This window comes from Heterodontus francisci, chromosome 14, assembly GCF_036365525.1.
Source record: "Heterodontus francisci isolate sHetFra1 chromosome 14, sHetFra1.hap1, whole genome shotgun sequence".
Classification (NCBI taxonomy): domain Eukaryota; kingdom Metazoa; phylum Chordata; class Chondrichthyes; order Heterodontiformes; family Heterodontidae; genus Heterodontus; species Heterodontus francisci.
The window spans coordinates 43,381,601-43,406,892 of NC_090384.1; the positions used below are offsets into that span (position 1 = coordinate 43,381,601).

The following is a 25,292-nucleotide window of genomic DNA, read 5'->3' on the forward strand; positions in this document are numbered from 1 at the left end:
TGTTGCTGATGGCCCACAGCGCCACATGGATGCCCAGTTTTGCATTGCTAGATCTGTTCGAAATCTATCCCATTCAGCACAGTGATAGTGCCACACAACACAATGGACGGTATCCTCAATGTGAAGGCGGAACTTCGTCTCCACAAGGTCTGTGCGGTGGTCACTCCTACCAATACTGTCATGGACAGATGCATCCGCGGCAGGCAGATTGGTGAGGACGAGGTCAAGTATGTTCTTCCCTCGTGTTAGTTCCCCCACCACCTACCGCAGACCCAGTCTAGCAGCCATGTCCTTTAGGACTCAGCCAGCTCGGTCAGTAGTGGTGCTACCGAGCCACTCTTGGTGATGGACATTGAAGTCCCCCACCCAGAGTACATTTTGTGCCCTTGCCATCCTCAGTGCTTCCTCCAAGTGGTGTTCAACATGGAGGAGTACTGAGTCATCAGCTGAGGGAGGGCGGTAGGTGGTAATCAGTAGGAGGTTACCTTGCCCATATTTAACCTGATGCCATGAGACTTCATGAGGTCCGGAGTCGATGTTGAGGACTCCCAGGGCAACTCCCTCCCTACTGTATACCACTGTGCCACCACCTCTGCTGGTGTCTTGCCGGTGGGACAGGACGTACCCGGGGATGGTGATGCCAGTGTCTGGGACATTGTCTGTTAGGTATGATTCCGTGAGTATGACTATGTCAGGCTTGACTAGTCTGTGGGACAGCTCTCCCAACTTTTGCACAAGCCCCCAGATGTTAGTAAGGAGGACTTTGCAGGGTCGACAGGGCTGGGTTTGCCGTTGTCGTTTCCGGTGCCTCGGTCGATGCCGGATGGTCCGTCCGGTTTCATTCCTTTTTATAAACTTCGTAGCGGTTAGGTACAACTGAGTGGCTTGCTAGGCCATTTCAGAGGGCATGTAAGAGTTAACCACATTGCTGTGGGTCTGGAGTCACATGTAGGCCAGACCAGGTAAGGACAGCAGATTTCCTTCCCGAAAGGACATTAGTGAACCAGATGGGTTTTTACAACAATCGACAATGGTTTCATGGCTATCATTAAACTAGTTTTTAATTCCAGATTTTTATTAAGTTCAAATTCCACCTTCTGCTGTGGTGGGATTCGAACCCATGGGTCTCTGGGATACTAGTCCAGTGATAATACCACTACGCCACCATCTACCCCTGTGAAAGCTTCTATAAGTATATGAAGAGAAAAAGATTAGCGAAGACAACTGTAAGTCCCGTACAGTCAGAAACGGGGGAAATTATAATGGAGAACAAAGAAATGCCAGAATAATTAAACACATACTTTGGATCTGCCTTCACAAAGGAGGACACAAATAATTTCCCAGAAATGTTAGGGAACCAAGAGTCTAATGAGAGGGAACTGAAGGAAATCAGTATTTGTAAAAAGATAGTGCTAGGGAAATTAATGGGGTTAAAGGCTGACAAATCCCCAGGGCCTGATAATCTACATGGCAGAGTACTAAAGGGAAGTGTTCCTGGAAATAGTGGATGCATTGGTGGTCATCTTCCAAAATGCTATCGACTCTGGCGCAGTTCCTCCAGGTTGGAGTGTGGCAAATGTAACCTCATTATTTAAAAAAGGAGGAAGAGAAAAAAACAGGGAAACAGACCAGTTAGCCTGACATCAGTCGTGGGGAAAATGCTAGAGTTTGTTATAAAGGATGTGATAGCAGAACACCTGGAAAGCATAAACGGGATTGGACAAATTCAGCATGGGTTTACGAAAGGGAAATCATGCTTAACAAATCTACTGTAGTTTTTTGAGGATGTAACTTGTAGAATAGATAAGGGAGAACCAGTGGATGTGGTGTATTTGGATTTTCAGAAGGCTTTTGATAAGGTCCCACATAAGAGATTAGTGTGTAAAATTAAAGCACATGGGAATGGGGGAAGCATACTGGCATGGATTGAGAATTGGACAGGAAACAGAGAGTAGGAATAAACGGATCTTTTTCTGGCTAGGAGGCAGTGACTGGTGGGGTACCACAGGGATCGGTGCTTGGGCCTCAGCTGTTCACAATATATATTAGTGACTTGGGTGTGGGAACTAAATATAACATTTCCAAGCTTGCAGATGACACAAAGCTGGGGGGAGTGGGGTGGTGGCTGTGAGCTGTGAGGAGGATGCAAAGAGGCTCCAATGTGATTTGGACAAGTTGGGTGAGTGGGCAAATGCATGGCAGATGCAGTATAACGTGGATAAATGTGAGGTTATCCACTTTGGTTGTAAAAATAAAAAGGCAGATTATTATCTGAATGGTGATAGATTGGGAAAGGGGGAGGTGCAACGAGACCTGGTTGTCCTTGTACAATAGTCGCTGAAAGCAAGCATTCAGGTGCAGCAAGCAGTTAGGAAGGCAAATGGTACGTTGGCCTTCATTGCAAGAGGATTTGAGTATGGGAGCAAGGATGTCTTATTGCAATAAAAACAAGAAATGCTGGAACCACTCAGCAGGTCTGGCAGCATCTGTGGAAAGAGAAGCAGAGTTAACGTTTCGGGTCAGTGACCCTTCTTCGGAACTTCTTCGGTTCCAGCATTTCTTGTTTTTATTTCAGATTTCCAGCATCCACAGTATTTTGCTTTTACTTTGATGTCTTACTGCAGTTAGACAAGGCCTTGTTGAGACCACATCTGGAGTATTGTGTGCAGTTTTGGTCTCCTGATCTGAGGAAGGATGTTCTTGCCATGGAGGGAGTGCAAAGAAGATTTACTAGGCTGATTCCTGAGATGGCAGGATTGACGTATGAGGAGAGATTGGGTCGACTAGGACTATATTCATTAGAGTTTAGAAGAATGAGAGGAGATCTCATAGAAACCTAGAAAGTTCTAACAGGACTAGACAGGCTAGATGCAGGGAGGAAGTTCCCGATGGCTGGGTAGCCCAGAACTAGGAGTCACCGTCTCAGGATGCAGGGTATGCCATTTAGAACTGAGATGAGGAGAAATTTCTTCACTCAGAGGGTGGTGGACCTGTGGAATTCTCAACCGCAGAAGGCAGTGGAAGCCAAGTCATTAAATATATTCAAGAAAGAGATAGATATATTTCTTAATGCCAAAGGGAACAAGGGATATAGGGTGAAAGCGGGAACAGGGTACTGAATTAGACGATCAGCCATGATCTGTTTTGAATGGTGGAGCAGGCTCAAAGGGCTGAATGGTCTACTCCTACTCCTGTTTTCTATTTTCTATTTTCTATGTTTTAGGGCTGGAGGAGATTATAGAGATAGGGAGGGAAGCGGCCATGGAGGGATTTGAAAACAAGGATGATAATTTTAAAATTAAGATGTTCCTTGAACAAGAGCCAATGTACGTCAGTGTGAATGGGGTGATAGTGTTACGGACAGGTGGGAGATGATAGGGATTATTTCCCTTTCGCACCTCTCAACTGACCGAAGATGGTGTACCTTTGAGCATTTTCATGGTCAACAAACAGACAAACGATAGGTTTTCTCATAAGTTTAAAAGAAAGATGAATGTTTATTATACAACACCCGACAATATTCGCTACTTCACCCACTCTCACACGCATAGACAAACACGCACACACACAAGAAAAGTTACGGATTAAAAGATAACATGGTTTTAAAAAGAGTTCACTGTAAAAATTGCTTTTTCCCCGGGGTGAAGACTTGAAACAGCGCAGGCAAGTTTTTCCTTTTTTATGGTTCACTTAAAAAAAAACGTTTGGAAGGTTCAGGTGGATGGAAGCATCATTGCAGACTTCTTTGCTTATCTCTCAGTTACATTTCAATGGTGAAAACCTGGTACGATTTCTCAGGTATGCAGTTCAAGGCCACTTCCAGTCTCAGCCTTCATATAGCTTAAAACTGGTAATCTGAAGTAGGGCTCTTTCTCTTCAATGGCATAGATGGAATCTCCTTTGCCTGCCTAGAATTTCTCTTATTAAACCACCTTATCAGAAACCTGGTTTCTGTCATGCGACCAGAGTTTCTCATTATTCTCATAAATGGTGTCTGATAGTGAGGCCATTGTTAGACAATAAGTGTCACTCATCTTCATTCCATCTTGATAACATTCAGTATTCACACCCATTCTCCTGAGTTTGAATTTGGAGTCACCAAATCTGCAATGCTATTGTTGACCCAATTCGTTGGAGAGAAGTAGCCATTATCATATGTTTAAAAGAAAGATAAATGTTTATTATACAACACCCGACAATATTCACAACTTCACCCACTGTCAAACGCTTACACACTCACACACTAGAAAAGTTAGGGATTATAAAATAACATGCGTTTAGTCTGATGGTTGGGGATTTCAACTACCCCAATATCGAATGGGATACAAACAGTGTGAAGGGCACAGAGGGAACTGCATTCAAGAGAACTTTTTTAACCAGCACATGACAAGCCCAATGAGAAGGGGCGCAATTTTAGATTTAGTTTTCAGTAATGAAGCTGGGCAAGTGGATGAAGTAACAGTCCGTGATCATTTTGGAGATAGTGACCATAATACAGTTAATTTTAGCATAATCATGGAAAAGGACAAAGATAAAACAGGAGCAAAGGTTCTAAATTGGGGGAAGGCAAATTTTACGAAACTGAGAGGTGACCTGGTGAAAGTGGACTGGATACAGCTACTTGAAGGAAAATCAGTGGCAAACCAGTGGGAGGCATTCAAGAGCAAGATAATACAGGCACAGTGTAGGCATGTTCCCATGACGACTAAGGGTGGTACTGCCAAATCTAGAGCTCCCTGGTTATCTAGATGCTTACAGGGTACGTTAAAGCAAAATATCTTAATACTTTAGAAAACATAGAGGAGTATAGAAAGTGCAGGGGTGAAGTGAAAAAGGTAATTAGAAAAGCAAAGAAAGGACATGAAAAATTACTGGCAGGTAAAATCAAGGAAAACCTGAAAGTGTTTTATCAGTACAGTAAGAGTAAGAGGATAACTAAAGAAAGAGTAGGGCCTATCAGAGATGTACAGGGGAACCTATGCGGAAGATGTGGGCAGTGTTCTTAATGAGTTTTTTGTCTCTGTATTCACAAAGGAAAGGGTTGATGCAGCCATTGTGGTTGGGGAGGAGGAGTGTGAAATATTAGATAACCTAAGCATAATGAGAGAGGAAGTGCTTGAGGATCTGACATCCCTGAAAGTGGATAAATCGCCAGGACTGGATGTTTTACATCTCAGGCTGTTACTCGAAGCCAGGGAGGAAATAGTGGATGTGCTGAGGATCATCTTCAAATCCTCACTAGATACAGGCGAGGTACTAGATGATTGGAGGTCTGCAAATGTTGTACCATTGTTTAATAAGGATGCGAGGGAAAAGCCAGGTAATTATAGGCCAGTCAGTCTGACCTCGGTGGTGGGTAAATTATTAGAATCTATTCTGAGGGTAGGATAAACTGTCACTTAGAAAGGCACAGATTAATCAGGGATAGTCAGCATGGATATTTTAAGGGAAGGTCATGTCTTTTTCTTACTTACTTGATTGAGTTTTTTGAGGAAGTAACAAGGAGGATTGATTAGGGTAATGCAGTGGATGTGCTTTACATAGATTTTAGTAAGGCATTTGACAAGGCCCTGCATGGCAGACTGGCCAGTAAAATGAAAGCCCATGGGATACAGGGGAAGATGGCAGGTTGGATCCAAAGTTGGCTCAGTGACAGGAAACAAAGGGTAGTAGTTGACAGATATTTTTGTGAATGAAAAGCTGTTTCCAATGGTGTTCCACAGGGCTCAGTGTTGGGTGCCTTGCTGTTTGTGGTATACATTAATGATTTGGACTTAAATGTGGGAGGCATGGTTGGGAAATTTGCTGATGACACAAAAATTGTCAGTGTAATTAATAGCGATGAGGAGAGTCATGGACTCCAGAATGACATCAATGGTTTGGTTGAGTGGGTGAAAAAGTGGCAAATGGAATTCAGTCCAGAGAAGTGTGAGGTGATGTATTTGGGAAGGGCAAATAAAGTGAGGGAATATACAATAAATGGGAGGATATTGAGATGGGTAGAAGAAGTGAGAGATCTTGGAGTGCATGTCCACAGGTCCCTGAAGGTGGCAGGACAGGTAGATAGAGCAGTGAAGAAGGCATATGGATTTCTTTCCTTTATTGGCCGAGGTATAGAGTACAAAAGTAGGGATGTGTTGCTGGAGCTGTATGGAGAGCTGGTTAGGCCGCAGCTGGGGTATTGTGTGCAGTTTTGGTCATCACATTACAGAAAGGACATAATTGCTCTGGAAAAGCGCAGAGGAGATTTACAAGAATGTTGTCGGGGATTGAGGGTTGCATCGATGAGGAAAGATTGGATAGGCTGGGGTTGTTTTCCCTGGAATTGAGGAGGCTGAGGGGTGACATGATTGAGGTGTACAAAATTATGAGGGGCTTAGATAGAGTAGACAGAAATGACCTGTTTCCCCTGGCTACCAGGTTAGTTACCAGGGGACACAGATTTAAGGTGATTGGTAGAAGGATTAGAGGTGAAATGAGGAGAAACCTTTTCACCCAGAGGATGGTGGGTGTCTGGAATTCACTGCCAGGATCAGTGGTGGAGGCAGAGACCCTCAATTCTTTTAAAAGGTAGCTGGACATGCACCTAAGGTGCTGTAACCTGCGGGGCTATGGACAAGGTGCTGGAAAGTGGGATTAGTTTGGTTGGATAGCTTATTTGGCCGGCGCGGACACACTGGGCTGAATGGCCTCCTTCTGTGCTGTATTTTTTCTCTGTTTTATGTTCTCTCACAGAATGGGTTATTTAAATTTTAATGCCTTCTCCAAGACTTGTTCAGACTTGAAGATTGGCTCAAGGTTCTTGCATTTGCCATGTGTATCAGCAGTACAGGATAAGGTCACCTGACCTCTCAACTGCATTTTGTTTTGTAGGAAAAGTGTCAATTTTAGGTTTGTTTCAGAAGTTCATTTTATAGTTCATATTTCTCCTCGCGTGAGCGTGACAGATAGAGGAGTGGGACTTGGTATGAGTTAAGACACGGGCAGCATAATTTTGGATGACTTCAAGTTTACAGAGAGTAGAATTTGGGAGACCAGTCAGAATTGCATTGGAATAGTCAAGTCTAGATGTAATGAAGGTATGAATGAGAGTTTCAGCAGCAGATGATCTGAGACAGGGTTAAAGTCGGGCAATGTTACAGAGGTGGAAATAGCCAGACTTACTGATGGCACGAAATATAAGGTCAGACACCACGGTTGCAAACAGACTGGCTAAATTGCAGACTGTTGCCAGGGAGAGGGATGGAGTCAGTAGCGTGGGAACAGACTTTGCAACAGGGACCAAAAACAATGCCTTCAGTCTTTCCAATATTTTATTGTAGGAAATTTCTGCTCATTCAGTACTGGATGTCAGATAAGCAGTCTGATAACTTAGCAACCGTGGAAGCGACAGAGAGTGCTGGGGAGGTACAGCTGCATGTCATCAGCATACATGTGAAAGCTAACACTGTGCTTTTGGATAATGTCACCAAGGGACAGCGCGTAAATGAGAAATAGCAGGGTGCCAAGGATAGATCCTTGGGGAACACCAGAGGTAATGGTATGGGGGAAGGAAGAGAAGCCATTACAAGTGATACTCTGGCACTAATTAGATAGATAAGAATGGAACCAAGTGTTAGCAACCCCACCCAGCTGGGCAACAGTGGAGAGGCATTGGAGGAGGATGGTGTGGTCAACAGTGTCAAAGGCTGCAAACAGGTCGAGAAGGACGAGGAGGGAAAGTTTACCTTTGTTACAGTCACATAGGATGACATGTGACTTTGATGAGTCCTTTGGTACTGTGGCAGGGGAGGAAACCTGCTTGGAGGGATTCAAGCATGGAGTTCCGGGATGGGACTGGATTTGGGACGTGACAGTATGTTCAAGGACTTTAGAGAAGAAATGGACGTTGGAGACAGGACGATAGTTTCCAAGGACAGTGGGGTCAAGGGTTGTGTTTTTGAGAGGGCTGATGACAGCACATTTAGAGAAGAGAGGGACAACACCTGAAAAGAGAGAACCATTTACAATATAAGCTAACTTGGAGACCGGGGGGGAAGTTGGGTTATCAGCAGTTTAGTGGGAATAGGATCGAGGGAACAGGAGGTATGTTGCATGGATAAGATGAGCTTAGCAGGGTCATGAGGGGAGATAGGAGAGAAATTAGAGAAAAGTGCTAGTTCAAGGCTAGGGTGGGTGGAGCATTATAGGAAGTTTGGCCAGGTTGGCTAGCGGAAGGGAGGGAGGCAACACAGGCAGCTGATCGGATTTTCTCAATCTTAGTGACAAATAAGTTTATGTGTTGGTGATGAGGGTGGAGGGGACAGGGAAGAGGGGTTTAAGAAGACGGTTTGCAGGAAAGAAAAGAAGCCGTGGTTTATGTTTACATTCCAAGATGATCCAGGAATAGTGAGCAGTTTTAACAGATGGGAGCAGGAACCAATAATGTTTTAAGTGATCCAGGCAGATCTGATAGTGGATGGCTGAACCAGTTGACTGCTATATCCTTTCAAGTCTGCCTCTCTTGGACTTCAGTGGAGCTGAGGGCCATACCGGGGGAACAGCCAAAGTGAGAGAGACTGATCTTTTTATTGGAGACTAGGGCATGAAGGGTTGAGGTGAGGGTTGAGAAAATCGGTAGCTGATTGTTCAGAGAGACCTGGGTATACATGTGCAAAGAACACAGAAAATTAGCATGCAGGTACAGCAAGCCATCAGGAAGGCATATGACATGTTTGCCTTTATTGCAAGGGAATTGGAGGACAAGAATAAGGAAGGAAAATGCAAGGACATAGCTACTAGACTGTGTCTGCGGCAGGTGGTGGGGGAGCCAACATGAGGGAAAAACATACTTGACCATGTCCTCACCAATCTGCCTGCCGCAGATGCTTCTGTCCATGACTGTATTGGTAGGAGTCTACTGTATTATGAACTTTACAATTGTCATAAGACTCCTTTTTCTGTCTCATTTTAACTCGATATCTTTAGTCATCCAGAGAACTCTAGCTTTGGATGCCCTTCCTTTACCCAAATGGGAATGTGTCTACTCTGTATCCGAACCATCTCCTCTTTGAAGGCCTCCCATTGCTCAATTACTGTTTTGCCTACCAATTTTTGATTCCAATCCCAGTCGGACAGATCCATTCCCAACTCACTGAAATTAGGGCTTGAACAGTTGATTGTCCCTGCTTCACTTCCCCCACTTCATTGCTCAGAACTAGGTCCAGCACTGATTCTTTCCTCATTAGAAACAGACAGATCAAAAAAGTTCTCTTATACAAATTTCAGGAATTCCTCTTCCTCTTTGCCCTTTACATTGTTTCTAGCCCACTTTATGTTAGGAATATTGAAGTCTCTCATTATCACTACTCTGTAGTTCTTGCATCTTTCTGTAATTTGTCTACAGATTTGCTCCTTTATCTCATTCCCACTATTTGGTAGCCAATAGAGGCACCCAGTAGCCTAAATAGATCCTCTTTTGTTCCCTAATTAAGAATATAAGAAATAGGAGCAGGGATAGACCATACAGCCCCTTTGAGCCTGCTCTGCCATTCAATACAGATCAATACAATCTTCTGTATCAACTCCACTTTCCTGCCTACTGCCCATATCCCTTGATTCCCTGAGGGACCAAAGATTTGTCTATCTCAGCCTTCAAAGTATTACTGAAGTTAGGGCTCCTCCGGTTGAGTACTTTTTACAGGTGATTGTGGTGGAGGCCACCATCTTCTAATCCTCCTTGGATATGGGGATGGTGCCAGAGGACTGGAGGATTGCAAATGTTACACCCTTGTTTAAAAAAGGGGAGAGGGATATAAACCCAGCAACTACAGTACAGTCAGTTTAATGTCAGTGATGAAGAAATCTTTTGTGACAATAACCTGGACACAATTAGCTGGCATTTGGAAAGGTATGGTCTAATAAATGAAAGTTAGCAAGGATTGGTCAAAGGCATTTTGTGTTTCACTAACTTGATTAAGTTCCTGAATGAAGTAACGGAGACAGTTGATGAGGATAGTGCAGTTGATGTTGTCTATATGAACTTTTAAAAAGCATTTAACAAAGTATCACACAATGGACTTGTTAACAAAATTAATGCCTGTGGGATTAAAGAGACAGAAGGCAGAGAGTAATGGTACAAAGAACAAAGAACAAAGATAATTACAGCACAGGAACAGGCCCTTCGGCCCTCCAAGCCTGCGCCGATCCAGATCCTCTCTCTAAACATGTCGCCTATTTTCTAAGGTTCTGTATCTCTTTTCTTCCTGCCCATTCATGTATCTGTCTAGATACATCTTAAAAGACTCCATCGTGCCCGCATCTACCACCTCCGCTGGCAATGCGTTCCAGGTGCCCACCACCCTCTGCGTAAAGAACTTTCCACGCATATCCCCCCTAAACTTTTCCCCTTTCACTTTGAACTCGTGTCCTCTTGTAATTGAAACCCCCACTCTGGGAAAAAGCCTCTTGCTATCCACCCTGTCTATACCTCTCATGATTTTGTACACCTCAATCAAGTCCCCCCTCAACCTCCGTCTTTCTAATGAAAATAATCCTAATCTGCTCAACCTCTCTTCATAGCTAGCGCCCTCCATACCAGGCAACATCCTGGTGAACCTCCTCTGCACCCTCTCCAAAGCATCCACATCCTTTTGATAATGTGGCGACCAGAACTGTACGCAGTATTCCAAATGTGGCCGAACCAAAGTCCTATACAACTGTAACATGACCTGCCAACTCTTGTACTCAATGCCCCGTCCGATGAAGGAAAGCATGCCGTATGGTTGAATGGTTGTTTTTCAGACTGAAGGAAGATATACATTGGTGTTCCCCAGGGATTGGTACCAGGACCACTGCCATTTTTGATATATATTAATGACCTGGAATTAAGTACACAAGGCATAATTTCAAACTTTGCAAATGAATCAAAGCTCAGAAATGTACTAAACAATGGGGAGGATGGTAAATTCAGGAGGGCTTAGATAGATAGGTGAAATGGGCAGACACATGGCAGATGAAATGTAAGTGTGAAGTGATGCATATTGGTAGGAAGAATGAGGAGAGTGAATATAAATTTAATGGTACAATTTTAAAGGAGGTGCAGGAACAGAGAGACCTAGCAGTGTCTGTATACAAATCTTTGATGGTGGCAGCTTAAGTTGAGAAGATTGTGAAAAGAAAACTTGTGGGATCCTTGGTACAAGGTGGTGGAAGCAGACTCAATAGTAACTTTCAAAAATGAATTCGATAAATACTTGAAGGGAAAGAAATTACAGGCCTATTAGGAAAGAGCAAGGAAATGGGATTGATTGGATAACTCTACCAAAGAGCTGGTATAGACATAATGGGCCAAATGGCCTCCTTTCATGCTGTCTCATTCTATGATTCTATTGGTGTGTAATTGAGTAGTGTGGTGAGGAGTGTATAGAGGCCTATCACAGGTTTCTGTCTGCCTGATGCACTGGCTGCTTCCTGCGTAGCCTGCATAGCATTACTGATGTAGAATGGTACATGGACTGTGTTCCCTGCATAAGTCTGAAGACCTTGAATGGATACTATCATGATGTCAGCCGGCTGTGCTGGGATGGCAGAAAGGGACCATCAGCCATGTTTAAAGGGGTAGCCCCTGTCAGCAAGCAGCCATCTTCCAGTGTCTCTTGGAGGCGCAAATGTACGAATTGTGGACTGGCACAGGATAAATGCCGGGTGCTACCGGGATAACAGCAAAATTACTAGCAGAATCACAGTGGTGGGACAATGAATGCTGTCATCTTGAGAAAGGACAGAAGGTTCATACTCCAGAGTACCACTGACACTCCCAAAAGGCAGGTCCTCAGCATTTCTGCTCGAATACAGATTGCTGGACTACTGTGGGAGCCTGCATCCCCCGTTGAGCACTGACATCCACACCTATGATAGCAGTAGTCTGTGCCTGCATGGCAGCAGTCTGATCCTGCTTGCCAGCAGCCATGGATTTCATGAACTCTATATGAACTTCTACTCCAGAGGCAGGACTTTGGGAGGTCTTCACCTGTGCTGCAGTGAAAACTGAGACAGTGGCCAGCAGACGCTCCATCACGGGTCCAATTGGTAGTGCTGCCCCCCACTTCAACAGTGGAGAGGAAGGGCTCCAGGCTCTGCTCGATGCCAGCTGCCACATTGAAACCAGACCCCTCCTTTCTCCTTGCCAGTGAAGCAGGCTGTCTGGCAGGCCTGCCAAAGCACCAAACATCTTGGTGTGCATTGTCATCAATGTAGCCCGCCCAAACGAGGTCCTCATCTGAACCCCTGTAGGAGAACTTGTCTGCAACCTTGCAGTCCATACAAGCTGTGCTAACCCCCTGGCCTGGCAGTAGCCCACTTATGCCCAATGATTCACCATGTGTTGATCCCAACTCTACATTACCTCGAAAGTTCATGCAGTGCCAATATCTGACCTGGTGGCTGTGCGTGTAAGGTCAAGTGACAAAGCCTTCTCTTTACTCTTGGAGGGTTGCTTTTCCTCTTTATCATGGCTCTATGGAGCAGGCATCAGTTCTTCATCTGAAAGCACAAAAGTATAAGGGAAGGGTGGGAGTGAGAGAAGTAGTGTGTGAGGAGGAAAGCAGGATTCCACGGTCATACCATCTGCCATTTCCATTTCATGGCACCATTCAGGGTGAGGGTGAAGAGTGAGTAGAAAAGGTACATAAGGAAACAACTTTCCATCTTCCTCAATGACCTCGGCAGCTCTGATTGCTACTGAGTTCACTTGGTGCTACGCCACGATCATGGAAATGAGGTGAGTATACCAATTTTACATGCTTCCCACCTCGTTCCGAACCGACATGTGTAGTTCATGAAATGCAATCCCTAGCCACAAAAACCAGGGCACATCAATTTCTCGGCTTATGAGTCTATAAGTATTGTATCCCAAAAAAGTGAATAAGAACCTAATTGTTGACATTTTACTTTCCAGGTTAATTATGTCGTTGCGAAGAAGCTGTGTCAGTTGGGTATGTAATTCTATAACTCTGCAATATATTGTAAACTCCATACAAATTATGGTTCCAAAAATCCAAAGGCCACTGTGAACACATCTTCGGCACCTACCTTCCTCATGTATCTGGAAAATCTGGTGCCTGCCTTAGATTTAGGCAGGTGTCCAGGCTGCCCCCAAGATCCCAGCCACATCTCTTTCAACTCTCTGGGGGGCCAATCCAAAAATAATTTTTAAAAAGCACCCATGTTAGCTTGGACTGCCCAGTGGGACCTATTATGCCCATCTGGAGACCGGGAGGCCTCAGCTCCCAATGTGAGAATTCCAGCCGCCATTTGCATACTGGGGCAGCCCCATTTGCATCATTTGCCTCACAAGGAGAAGGCAAAGGTTTCACCTCTTACAAAGCTGCAAAATGGTACTGGTCCAGCACACCCAGGTCTCTGCTGTTTTCCAGCAGGTTCCTCTGGACTGCCACTGGAGTTAATAGGCGAGTCCATTGGAACCCCAAAGTATTTTAGAAACTGTGGTGCATCAGTGTAACAGGGCGAACATTTCAAAAAGCAGGATTGTTTAGTTAAATTATGGATGTCAGTGGCATTGGGTGGTTCAATGGGTTAGGCACTGCCCTTCCAACTCTGGTACCTGAATTCTAGTGCTGCTCTGACTGATGGGATGGATGTTCCCTTTGTCAACTGGCTGCAAGAGTGCTATGTGGTCAACGTGAGAAGTTTTAATTCAGTTTCCAAAATGCCTGAGCTCAAAGCACAAAATTTGACACTAATAAGCAATATCGTAAGAAGGCTTCTGGGGGAAGGGAAATGTCATACCAGTGCAGTTGGGGATGTTGGGGCTGAGCCACATTGTAAGAAGGTGCGACGATTTGTATTTTTACAGGGAATGTCATAGTAAAGATAGATCAAAACATCACTTATAATCATCTTCTGATGTTTTGCAGAAAGGCCGCGCACTGTGTTGGCTCGAGAAAACAGCTTCACTGTAAAAATGTTCACATTCCAGTTTTTCACCATGTTCACATCCATCGTTTACATTGCTTTTTTTCTGGGAAGGTAGGTACTCCTATAAACACACCTACTTTTAGAAAACTGAAAGTCCTCTGATTCATTATGAGCAAAGTTGTGGGAGCTTTACTAGTGTTATAAAAAAGATTTGGCAGAAATGTAATGGCAAAGTGTGGGTGTGGGTTTGGGTGCAGGCGGGAGGGTTAAAACCCCGGGAAACCGCTGTGAAGCTGTTGGGTAAGTAATTAATATATTTAAATTGCCAATTTTCTCAGGATTTAACTCAGAATTCTGGCTTTGACAGTCAGCGCACGGGTTTCCCAAGGTGTGTGGAACATGCCAGGATCAACCCAGGCGAGAACACATCGGGGAATGCTTGTTCCGTGAAAATGATAGGCTTGGAAATTCAAGAGTGAAACTGAACAGCTGCAGCCCCGCCTAAGTGAGAGGCTGGCACTCAAAAGGACTTCTTCTGTTCTGCTTGACAGGTGATTTCCAGCATCTTGAAAGTCAGTCGGGAGGGCGTTGCCCTGGGAGTGCCCAAAATCAACTCCAGACCCCACGGAGTCTCATGGCATCGGGTCAAACATGGGCAAGGAAACCTCCTGCTGATTACCACAGACCACCCCCAGCCCCCCCCCCCCCCCCCCCCCCCCTCAGCTGATGAATCAGTAATCCTCCATATAGAACAGCAATTGAAGGAAGCACTAAGGGCGGCAAGGGCAAAAAATGTACTCTGGATGGGGGACTTCAATGTTCATCACCAAGAGTGGCTCGGTAGCACCACTACTGGCCAAGCTGGCTGAGTCCTAAAGGACATAGCTACTAGACTGGGTCTGTGGCAGGTGGTGAGGGAACCAACAAGAGGGAAAAACATACTTGGCCTCGTCCTCACCAATCTGCCTGTCATAGATGCATCTGTCCATGATAGTTTTGGTAGGAGTAACCACCGCGCAGACCTTGTGGAGAGTAAGTCCCGTCTTCATATTGAGGATACCCTCCATCGTGTTGTGTGGCACTACCACTGTGCTAAATAGGATAGATTTTGAACAGATCTAGCAACTCAAAACTGGGCATCCATGAGGCGCTGTGGGCCATCAGCAGCAGCAGAGTTGTAGTCAACCATAATCTGTAACCTCATGGCCCAGCATATCCCCCACTCTACCATTACCATCAAGCCCTGGGACCAACCTTGGTTCAATGAAGAATGCAGGCAAACATGCCAGGAGCAGCACCAGGCATACCACTAAATGAGGAGTTAACCTGGTGAAGCTAAAACCCAGGACTACTTGTGTGCCAAACAGCAGAAACATGCAATAGAGTTAAGCGATCTCATAACCAATAGATCTGATCAAAGCTCTATAGTCCTGCCACATCCAGTTGTGAATGGGGGTGGACAATCAAGCAACTAACTAGAGGAGATGGTTCCACAAATATCCCCATCCAATGATGGGGGAGCCCAGCAGATCAGTGCAAAAGATAAGGCTGAAGCGTTTGCAACAATCTTCAGCCAGAGGTGCCAAGTGGATGATCCATCTGGGCCTCCTTCTGAGGTCCCCAACATCACAAATGCCAACTCGATTCACTCCGTATGATATCAAGAAATGACTGAAGGCACTGAATATTGCAAAGTCTATGAGCCCTGACAACATTCCGGCAATAGTACTGAAGACCCAAAACTAGTCGCGCCCCTAGCCAAGCTGTTCCAGTACAGCTACAACACTGGCATCTACTGGGCAATGTGTAAAATTGCCCAGGTATGTCCTGTACACAAAAAGCAGGACAAGTCCAACCCGGCCAATTCCCACCCCATCAGTCTACTGTCACTCATCAGCAAAGTGATGGAAGGTGTCATCGATAGTGCTATCAGAAGGCACTTTCTTAGCAATAACCTGCTCAGTGATGCTCAATTTGGTTCCGCCAGGGCCACTCAGCTCCTGACCTCGTTACAGCCTTGGTTCAAACATGGACAAAAGAGCTGAAATCAAGAGGTGAGGTGAGAGTGACTGCCCATGACATCAAGGCAGCATTTGACTGAATATGGCATCAAGGAGCCCGAGCAAAACTGGAGTCAATGGGAATCAGGTGGGAAACTCTCTGCTGGTTGGAAGCATACCTGGCACAAAGGATGATGGTTGTGGTTGTTGGAGGTCAATCATCTGTGCTCCAGGACATCACTGCAGGAGTTCCTCAGGGAGTGTCCTAGGTCCAGCCATCTTTAGCTGCTTCATCAATGACCTTCCTTCAATCATAAGGTCAGAAGTGGCGATGTGCAATCATCAGTGAACAATGTTCAGCACCATTCATGACTCCTCAGGTACTGAAACAGTCCGTGTCGAAATGCAGCAAGACCTGGACAATATCCAGGCTTGGGCTGATAAGTGGCAAGTAACATTTGCACCTCACAAGTGCCAGCCAATGACCATCTCCAACAAGAGAGAATCTAACTATCTCCTCTTGACATTCGGTGGCATTACGATCGCTGAATCCTCCACTATCAACATCCTGGGGGTTAACATTGACCGGAAACTGAACTGGAGTAGCCATATAAATACCATGGCTACAAGAGCAGGTCAGAGGTTAGGAATCCTGCAGAGAGTAACTCACTTCCTGACTCTCCAAAGCCTGTCCACCTTCTACAAGGCACAAGTCAGGAGTGTGATGGAATATTCTCCACTTGCCTGGATGGGTGCTGCTCCAACAACTCAAGAAGCTTGACACCAACCAGGACAAAGCAACCCTCTTGATTGGCACCCCATCCACAAACATTCAACCCCTCCACCACCGATGCACAGTGGCAGCAGTGTGTACCATCTATAAGATGCACAGCAACAATGCACCAAGGCTCCTTAGATAGCACCTTCCAAACCCGTGACTTCTGCCACCTGGAAGGACAAGGGCAGCAGATTCATAGAAGCAACTGCAAGTTCCCCTTCATGTCACACATCATCCTGACGTGGAACTATATCGCTGTTCCTTCACTGTCGCTGGGTCAAAATCCTGGAACTCCCTTCACAACAGCACTGTGGGTGTACTTACCCGACATGGACTACAGCGGTTCAAGAAGGCGACTCACCACCACCTTCTCAATGGCAATTAGAGATGGGCAATAAATGCTGGCCTAGCCAGTGATGCCCATATTCCATGAACAAATTATAAAAAGACCTCCTTCCCTGTGGACCATGTGAGCATATATTGCCAGTGGTTGTCAAGTGGCTATCACTAAAGGGCGATCCTTCAGTTCTCTGCCTTTCCCTGGAGTTCTGCGCTCTCCTCCTGCAAGGAGAGAAAGAAAAGAGTGGTGAATGTGAAAAATGGATTATGTGGAGAGGAGGGAAGAACAACATTTGTGGAAGACAACTGTGAGGCATGGTGTGAGATGGCCCAAAGATGAGGGTGAGTGCCAGTGTTAACTGTTCAGATGAGGATGTGAAGTGGTGCTAGGAGAGTGTGGTGGTGCCTGAAGAGAGTAGAGCTGCAAGGTGTGTTGGTCTGAGGGGTGTTACACAGGAGAATGCTGGGAAAGTCAGAGTGGGGCTTGGCACCTGAAAGTCTAATGCCACTCACCTCTTCGGGCACTGTTTCCAGGTTTGAGGGACCATGATCCTGCTGCTCACTTTCTCAGCCACTCCATCCATGCCTGCTTAGTTTGAGCAGCTGGCTAAGAAGCATCACCTCACTCCAGTCCCTCAGATCCTGCAGCAGAACCTCCAGGTAAGAGTCTGAGACCTTGAAGGGCAGCCTTCCCAGGTCTACTTTCCATTCCCATGGTTGCTGATGCCTCGGGAATCAATGTATGGTTCAGCCATTTTGACCCCCTGCCAGAGTCCCTTGAACAAAAATATCCTTTCTTTGTCAAATTTACCCTCTGATTGGTTTGGAAACCTTGAAGCGAGATGCTAATGCCCTGCTGAGTTAAGAATCACTGCAAAGCCTGCTTCGATGACAAATGGGTTATGGACCCACGACTAGCCTCTCCGCTGCGTGCGGTTCTGTTTAGATAAAATTCCTCCCATTATTTCAGCAATTGGTTGGGTGACGTAAACATTGCAATATGCACTGGGGCTGTGGTTTATCATTGACTTTATCTCCTTTCACGTAAATGTACAGCAGTAGTGCACTATGCAGTGAGTGTGTAGTATTAGTATACTGTATAGTCATAATGCAATATAGTAATGGATTTCTTTTGGATAGGATCAATGGGCATCCAGGTAATTATGTGAGAGTAGCAAAGAAGTGGCGACTAGAAGAGGTGAGCAAACAATTCCTGATTCTTTTCATTCCCTTTAGAGAAACATAAATACACACAACACCGTACATTACCATTAACTCAATTATCAAGACAGGCTAATGAGTTGTTTATTGTTTACAAAATTTACGTAAAACAATGTCTACAAGTACTTTTATCTGGTTTCTTTTTTTCTATCAAAGTGATTTCTGACAACGCAGCAGCCCGCTGATGTCATCGGAGTGCGGCAAAAACGCAAGCACATGCGCAGCTACATCTTGCCGGGAATAAATGGCGCGTGCGTGGGATGACGCCATCATGCAGCGTTAACATCATTATGTATCAGCGCCCGGCCCATCTTCGCGCATGCGCGATAATGCACCATCAGGAAGCCAGCCCCCGACTTGGCTGGAGGAAGCAGCTGAATGGGATGAGGCTGGAGGTCAATCCCCGTCACTCACACCCGCCCCACAAGCCGCTGTCCCCCCTCGTCAATTCACTGTAGGCCTCGACATTTCCTCCCCTCTGCCGCTTGTACCAGATCTCGCTGCTGCCCGATTTGCCTAGCTGATTGTTCCTCGCTTTGCGCCACCCGGCTCTCTGGCCGCTTGGTACCCGCTCCCCTCCAGCCGCTAACTCTAGGCCACGCCGCTTCACTCATCTCATCTTACCAGGACTAAGTGGCACGTGCACGGGTTGACGTCATCGCGCAGCATTCACGTGATGTACAGTACGTTTGTTAAAACGATCCAGCCATGAACATTTCCTGTGATAAATTGAGCAGCGCCATCTTTAATCTTGGCAGCTGCCTGAACATCGCAGACACTGACGTTCCAGTTAAAGAGCCTGCATTTGCAAGTACTGCGCCACCTCGTGGTTGCGTTGTCAGCAAACGCAGCCTTTTTCTATACTTGTCTGAATGTACTATCCTTTTATAAACCTAACATACAGAAATAACTCTTTTTCTAAATCCTTTTCTGGAAAAACAGTTAAAATATTCCAAAATATGAAAAGGACTTCCATGGGTTTTTTCCTTAAAGCTATGGAATGCTGGACAGTATTTCTCAAATATTTGGGTCCTTTTTTTGTATTTTGTTAAGTGCACCTGTTTATTTTTTTATTTTTTCACGATAAGTTTTGCATTTTTAACCTTTAGGCTTTGTTTTATCATGTAACAATTCGGAGAGCTGAAAAGTAATTTTATGCGCCCTAAAGTGCAACATTGGCATTTTGTTGCGATTTCTTCTTAACCTCTGGGAGGTTGGGGATGAGAAGAAAGTTCAATGGGACATCTGTTTACATCTGAGGTAGACTGCGCAACTTGCTGTTATTAGTCACATATGTGGGTCCACAGACCCTACCAGAGTTTCTTGGACATATCTTTGGAGATGTGCCATTGCCACCTATACTTCACCTATATTATGGGAGAGGCCTTTCTCTAGGTTTGGACTGTGACCTTGGAGGTACCATCTTACATAAAAGTAATCTTGAATTGCTGGAGTTAACGAATTGAAGAACATTTGCAGTGATGTACATATACCCAATCTTCAGGCCAACTTGGATGTCAGTAAGTGACTGTGCATTGTGCATCTAGATTGTGTCAAAATGACTAGAGGTGATATTTTTAAGCTTTGAGTGTATCGAGGCTTTAGGTTGTATGCTAATTCTTGAATGTGTGCCCTACTGAGATGCAGGTGCACAGAAATGTGCAATGAAATAGCTACAAGATTCAGTGAGAGCTTAATATAGGCAAACAGTAAATGCTGAACAAATTGACAGACAACACTGTGGAATACTATCTGGGACCATTTACCTGGTATATAATATTGTTGGGTGATATTACCTAGCCACATTCCTTAAAGTAGATCATCATCTTCTGCTTCTGTTCTCAGATCTTGCAGCTGTTGACCTTGGTCACCACCTGCTGCTAGAACGACACCCTGCTACTCTACAGAACAGGGGCCATCTTTATGCAGCAGCATAGAGACTGGGTACTGTACCATTCAATCACTTGCCCACAGATCCTGTTTCATAGCTATGCATTGGGCTTCTTTTCATAGACTGCCTGCCTACCCATCCAGTTTTTTCAAGATCTGGAGGGTAAAAATTGTCCCTTATAACTCTGTGAACAAGCTTATGAATGGAACAATGGTTGACACCTGTGTTCTCTTTCTTCCTAGTGTCATCCAAGTGGCTGCATGACTGACCTCTTCATTCAAATGTCAATTGTTATGGTGTTGAAACAACTACTAAGCACCAGCATGGAGTATGCTGTCCCGTAAGTTTACCTTCATCAGCAGTAAATCAATTTGTAACATACAAGCCAGAATGTGTTACATACAGGATAACACACTACTCTGGGCTGATTCAGTTTTGTGCTGACATGTTGAACCATTAAGGACTCTATTGGACAGTCAGTTATCTTTGTGACTTGCTGTTGCACCTTGGGACCAGTCAAACACAAGATTATATTGTGACATCCTCTGACATCAATGGTTCAGTTATTTGTAAAGTTATATTAAAATGTACCATCCCACTGAGGGACAAGGCATGATTTGATGCCAGTGCTCCATTTTGGAGCTCCACATGCCAACTAACCCCCCTCTCTTAGCTGATCACAATTTTAGCAGCATGAAAGACCCTCTCCCACCTGTGTTTTTTTTTTAGGATCATCAACCAGTTTCAGGTGAGTCTCCTGTCTCTATTTGTGATTGCAGAAGTGTTTGGTGGTTTTCAGAGTTGTTTAAAGTTCCTAATGTCTACAGGGAGTGGTGTGGCATGTGCTGAAGAACTTAGTTGTAACTTCAATGATTCTGCACAAACCACTTGCCCCTGTATGGGTGTAGTGGTTTGCATCCCCCTTGGCCTAGCATGACAGGAAGAATGAGTAGAGGCAAAACAGATCAGGACAAGCTGCTGGAAGAGGAAAGAGAAGAAGGGGGTGAAGGGCTTCAGCAGGAGGCCATTCGACCCAGGGTACTCAGGGTACAATTCTCCTACCTGAACCTCAGCGAGGAATTGTGTGTGAGACATCTCTGTGTCACTGAGCAGGTCCTGCTGAAATCTGCCACCTGCCGCAGCCACAACTTCAGCCTTGGAGCAGGACGAGAACAGCATTGTGAGTGGCTGTGAAGGTGACTGTGCTATGTACTTTTATGCATTTGTATCTTTCCTCTCTCGACCAGGCAATATTTGTAACATGTCCTAGCTTGGCATCCACTATTGCATAAGGGAGGAACTGAGACGCTGTATACCATGACAGCTGAATAAATTGTGTTCTCTCTTGCCAAAGAGAAGCAAGCAGAGAAAACACATCATTTCGTCAGGATTGCAGGCTTCCTCACTGTGCAGGGCACCCCTGATTGCTCTCATGTTGCTTTGCAGGTGACGCCTGTCAGTTCTGAGATGTACACAACTTTGGGAGGTAAAAGAGGTGGGGGAGTGGCACTGTTAATCAGGGATAGTATCACAGCTGCAGAAAGGGAGGTCGTTGAGGAGGGTTTGTCTACTGAGTCATTATGGGTGGAAGTCAGAAACAGGAAAGGAGCAGTCACTTTGTTGGGAGTTTTCTATAGACCCCCCAATAGCAACAGAGACATGGAGGAACAGATTGGGAGGCAGATTTTGGAAAGGTGCAGAAGTAACAGAGTTGTTGTCATGGGTGACTTCAACTTCCCTAATATTGATTGGAACCTCCTTAGTGCAAATAGTTTGGATGGAGCAGTTTTTGTCAGGTGTGTCCAGGAAGGTTTCCTGACGCAGTATGTAGATAGGCCGACTGCAGGGGAGACTATGTTGGACTTGGTGCTTGGCAACGAACCAGGCCAGGTGGCAGACCTCTCGGTGGGAGAGCATTTCGGTGATCGTGATCACAACTCCCTGACCTTTACTATAGTCATGGAGAGGGACAAGAGCAGACGGGATGGGAAAATATTTAATTGGTGGAGGGGGAATTACAATGCTATTAGGCAGGAACTGGGGAGCATAAATTGGGAACAGATGTTCTCAGGGAAATGCACGACAGAAATGTGGAGATTGTTTAGGGAGCACTTGCTGCGACTGCTGGATAGGTTTGTCCCGATGAGGCAGGGAAGGGATGGTAGGGTGAAGGAACCTTGGATGACAAGAGACGTGGAACAGCTAGTCAAGAGGAAGAAGGAAGCTTACTTAAGGTTGAGGAAGCAAGGATCAGACAGGGCTCTAAAGGGTTACAAGGTAGCCAGGAAGGAACTGAAGAATGGACTTAGGAGAGCTAGAAGGGGACATGAAAAAGTCTTGGCGGGTAGGATTAAGGAAAATCCCAAGGCGTTCTACACTTATGTGAGGAACAAGAGGATGGCCAGAGTGAGGGTAGGGCCGATCAGGGATAGTGGAGGGAACTTGTGCCTGGAGTCGGAGGAGGTAGGGGAGGTCCTAAATGAATACGTTGCTTCAGTATTCACTAGTGAGAGGGACATGGTCGTTTGTGAGGACAGCGTGGAACAGGCTGATATGCTCAAACAGGTTGAGGTTAAGAGGGAGGATGTGCTGGAAATTTTGAATGATATGAGGACAGATAAGTCCCCAGGGCCAGACGGGATATACCCAAGGATATTACGGGAAGCGAGGGAAGAGATTGCTGCGCCTTTGGCGATGATCTTTGCATCTTCACTGTCCACTGGAGTAGTACCGGATGATTGGAGGATGACAAATGTTGTTCCCTTGTTCAAGAAAGGGAATAGGGATAACCCTGGGAATTATAGACGAGTCAGTCTTACGTCGGTAGTGGGCAAATTATTGGAGAGGATTCTGAGAGACAGGATTTATGATTATTTGGAAAAGCATGGTTTGATTAGAGACAGTCAGCATGGCTTTGTGAGGGGCAGGTCATGCCTCACAAGCCTTATTGAATTCTGTGAAGATGTGACAAAACACATTGATGAAGGAAGAGCAGTGGATGTGGTGTATATGGATTTTAGCAAGGCGTTTGATAAGGTTCCCCATGGTAGGCTCATTCGGAAAGTAAGGAGGCAGGGGATTCAGGGAAAGCTGGCTGTCTGGATACAAAATTGGCTGGCCCATAGAAGTCAGAGGGTGGTAGTAGATGGAAAGTATTCAGCATGGAGCTCGGTGACCAGTGGTGTTCCACAAGGATCTGTTCTGGGACCTCTGCTCTTTGTGATTTTTATAAATGACTTGGATGAGGATGTGGAAGGCTGGGTTAGCAAGTTTGCCGATAACACGAAGGTTGCTGGAGTTGTGGATAGTGTGGAAGGCTGTTCTAGGTTGCAACGGGACATTGACAGGATGTAGAGCTGGGCTGAGAAGTGGCGGATGGAGTTCAACCTAGAAAAGTGTGAAGTGATTCATTTTGGAAGGTCGAATTTGAATGCGGAATATAGGTTTAAAGACAGGATTCTTGGTAGTGTGGAGGAACAGAGGGATCTTGGGTCCATGTCCATAGATCGCTCAAAGTTGCCACCCAAGTTGTTAAGAAGGCGTATGGTGTGTTGGCTTTCATTAACAGGGGAATTGAGTTTAAGAGCCGCGAGGTTATGCTGCAGCTCTATAAAGCCCTGGTTCGACCACACTTGGAATATTGTGTTCAGTTCTGGTCGCCTCATTATAGGAAGGATGTGGAAGCTTTAGAGAGGGTGCAATGGAGATTTACCAGGATGCTGCCTGGACTGGAGGTCATGTCCTACGAAGAAAGATTGAGGGAGCTAGGGCTTTTCTCATTGAAGCGAAGAAGGATGAGAGGTGACTTGATAGAGGGGTACAAGATGATGAGAGGCATAGATAGAGTGGATAGCCAGAGACTTTTTCCCAGGGCGGAAAAGGCTATCACCAGGGGGCATAATTTTAAAGTGATTGGAGGAAGGTTTCGGGGAGATGTCAGAGGTAGGTTCTTTACACAGAGAGTGGTGGGTGCGTGGAATGCACTGCCAGCGGTGGTAGTAGAAGCAGATACATTAGGGGCATTTAAGCGACTCTTGGATAGGTACATGGACGATAGTAGAATGAAGGGTAGGTAGTTAGTTTGATATTAGAGTAGGTTAAATGTTCGGCACAACATCGTGGGCCGAAGGGCCTGTACTGTGCTGTACTGTTCTATGTTCTGTGTTCTTGAATGGATTCCTTTCCCTCAACATCCAACAGGTGTGTGATCATATGCAGCGTATCATGCAGATCAGTGCCCGGTATCCAGGCAGGAGTCATCATCCTTCTATTCTGCAGCTGTCTGCTGCACCATCTGCTTTTGACCCGACATGACAAACCAGAGGATGGCTATTGGGTTAAGTGCTATCTGCTGGCCACATTGGCTCATGGCTCTGGTGCCTAACCTACACATATGCACTGCCATGCGAAATGTGATTGAACAGACCTTTGGGGTGCTTAAACAACACTTCTGCTGCCTAGACCACTCAGAAGACTCAGCAGAGCATGTGTCAGGATTCGTCATGGTTTGCTGCATGCTCCACAACCTTGTCATCACAAAGGCGTGCCCTTGCCACCAGCCATACAGCAATCAGATGAGGAGCAGGAGGAGGAGGAGGAGGAAGGAGGAGAGGTAGAAGAAGAGGAGGAGGAGGAGGAGGCAACCAACACAGTCCCTTTCCAGCTGGGCTGTCCATGATTGGTACTGCAGTTGGATGAGTCAGTGAACACACCCACTATTCCCCATTCACTGAGTCTCACACCTTATTTTCCCTCTGTTACTGACCATCACAGCATCCTCAATATTAAAATAAAAGCCACAGCAAAACAAACATTTTAAACCAAATTCATAAATCAAACGTTGCCATATTGCATACAAACGTCAAATAACCACCCTTAAGTATTCCCTTAGTGCCTGTCTTCCGCGTGCCTTTGCCTGTCCTACTGCTTCCATGTGTTGCTACTCCAATGGCTGCAACACAGCTGGTGGAAGCAGCAGAGACTGCAGATTTCCTTGCATGACAGCCTCAAGCAGCCCTAGAAGGCCCAGCTTCAAACTGCACCACCTCGACATGGACGGTAGCAGTCTGAGCTGGCTGGCTGACAAGCAACAGCAAGGGCAGTGGCGGAGTGGCACTGGTGGGAGAATAAATACTGTCATCCTGAG

The 25,292-nt window shown here is 45.6% G+C and overlaps 1 protein-coding gene across 1 annotated transcript in view; it reads left to right on the forward strand.

Moving 5' to 3' along the window:
• LOC137376904 (anoctamin-9-like) overlaps positions 1-25,292 on the forward strand; it is a 346,229-nt gene that overhangs the window by 212,233 nt on the left and 108,704 nt on the right. Inside the window, exons 16-19 of the mRNA XM_068045861.1 lie at positions 12,938-12,974; positions 13,917-14,028; positions 18,175-18,232; positions 20,389-20,486. Coding sequence (XP_067901962.1) covers positions 12,938-12,974; positions 13,917-14,028; positions 18,175-18,232; positions 20,389-20,486 — 305 coding nt within the window. The remainder of the gene's footprint in view (positions 1-12,937; positions 12,975-13,916; positions 14,029-18,174; positions 18,233-20,388; positions 20,487-25,292) is intronic.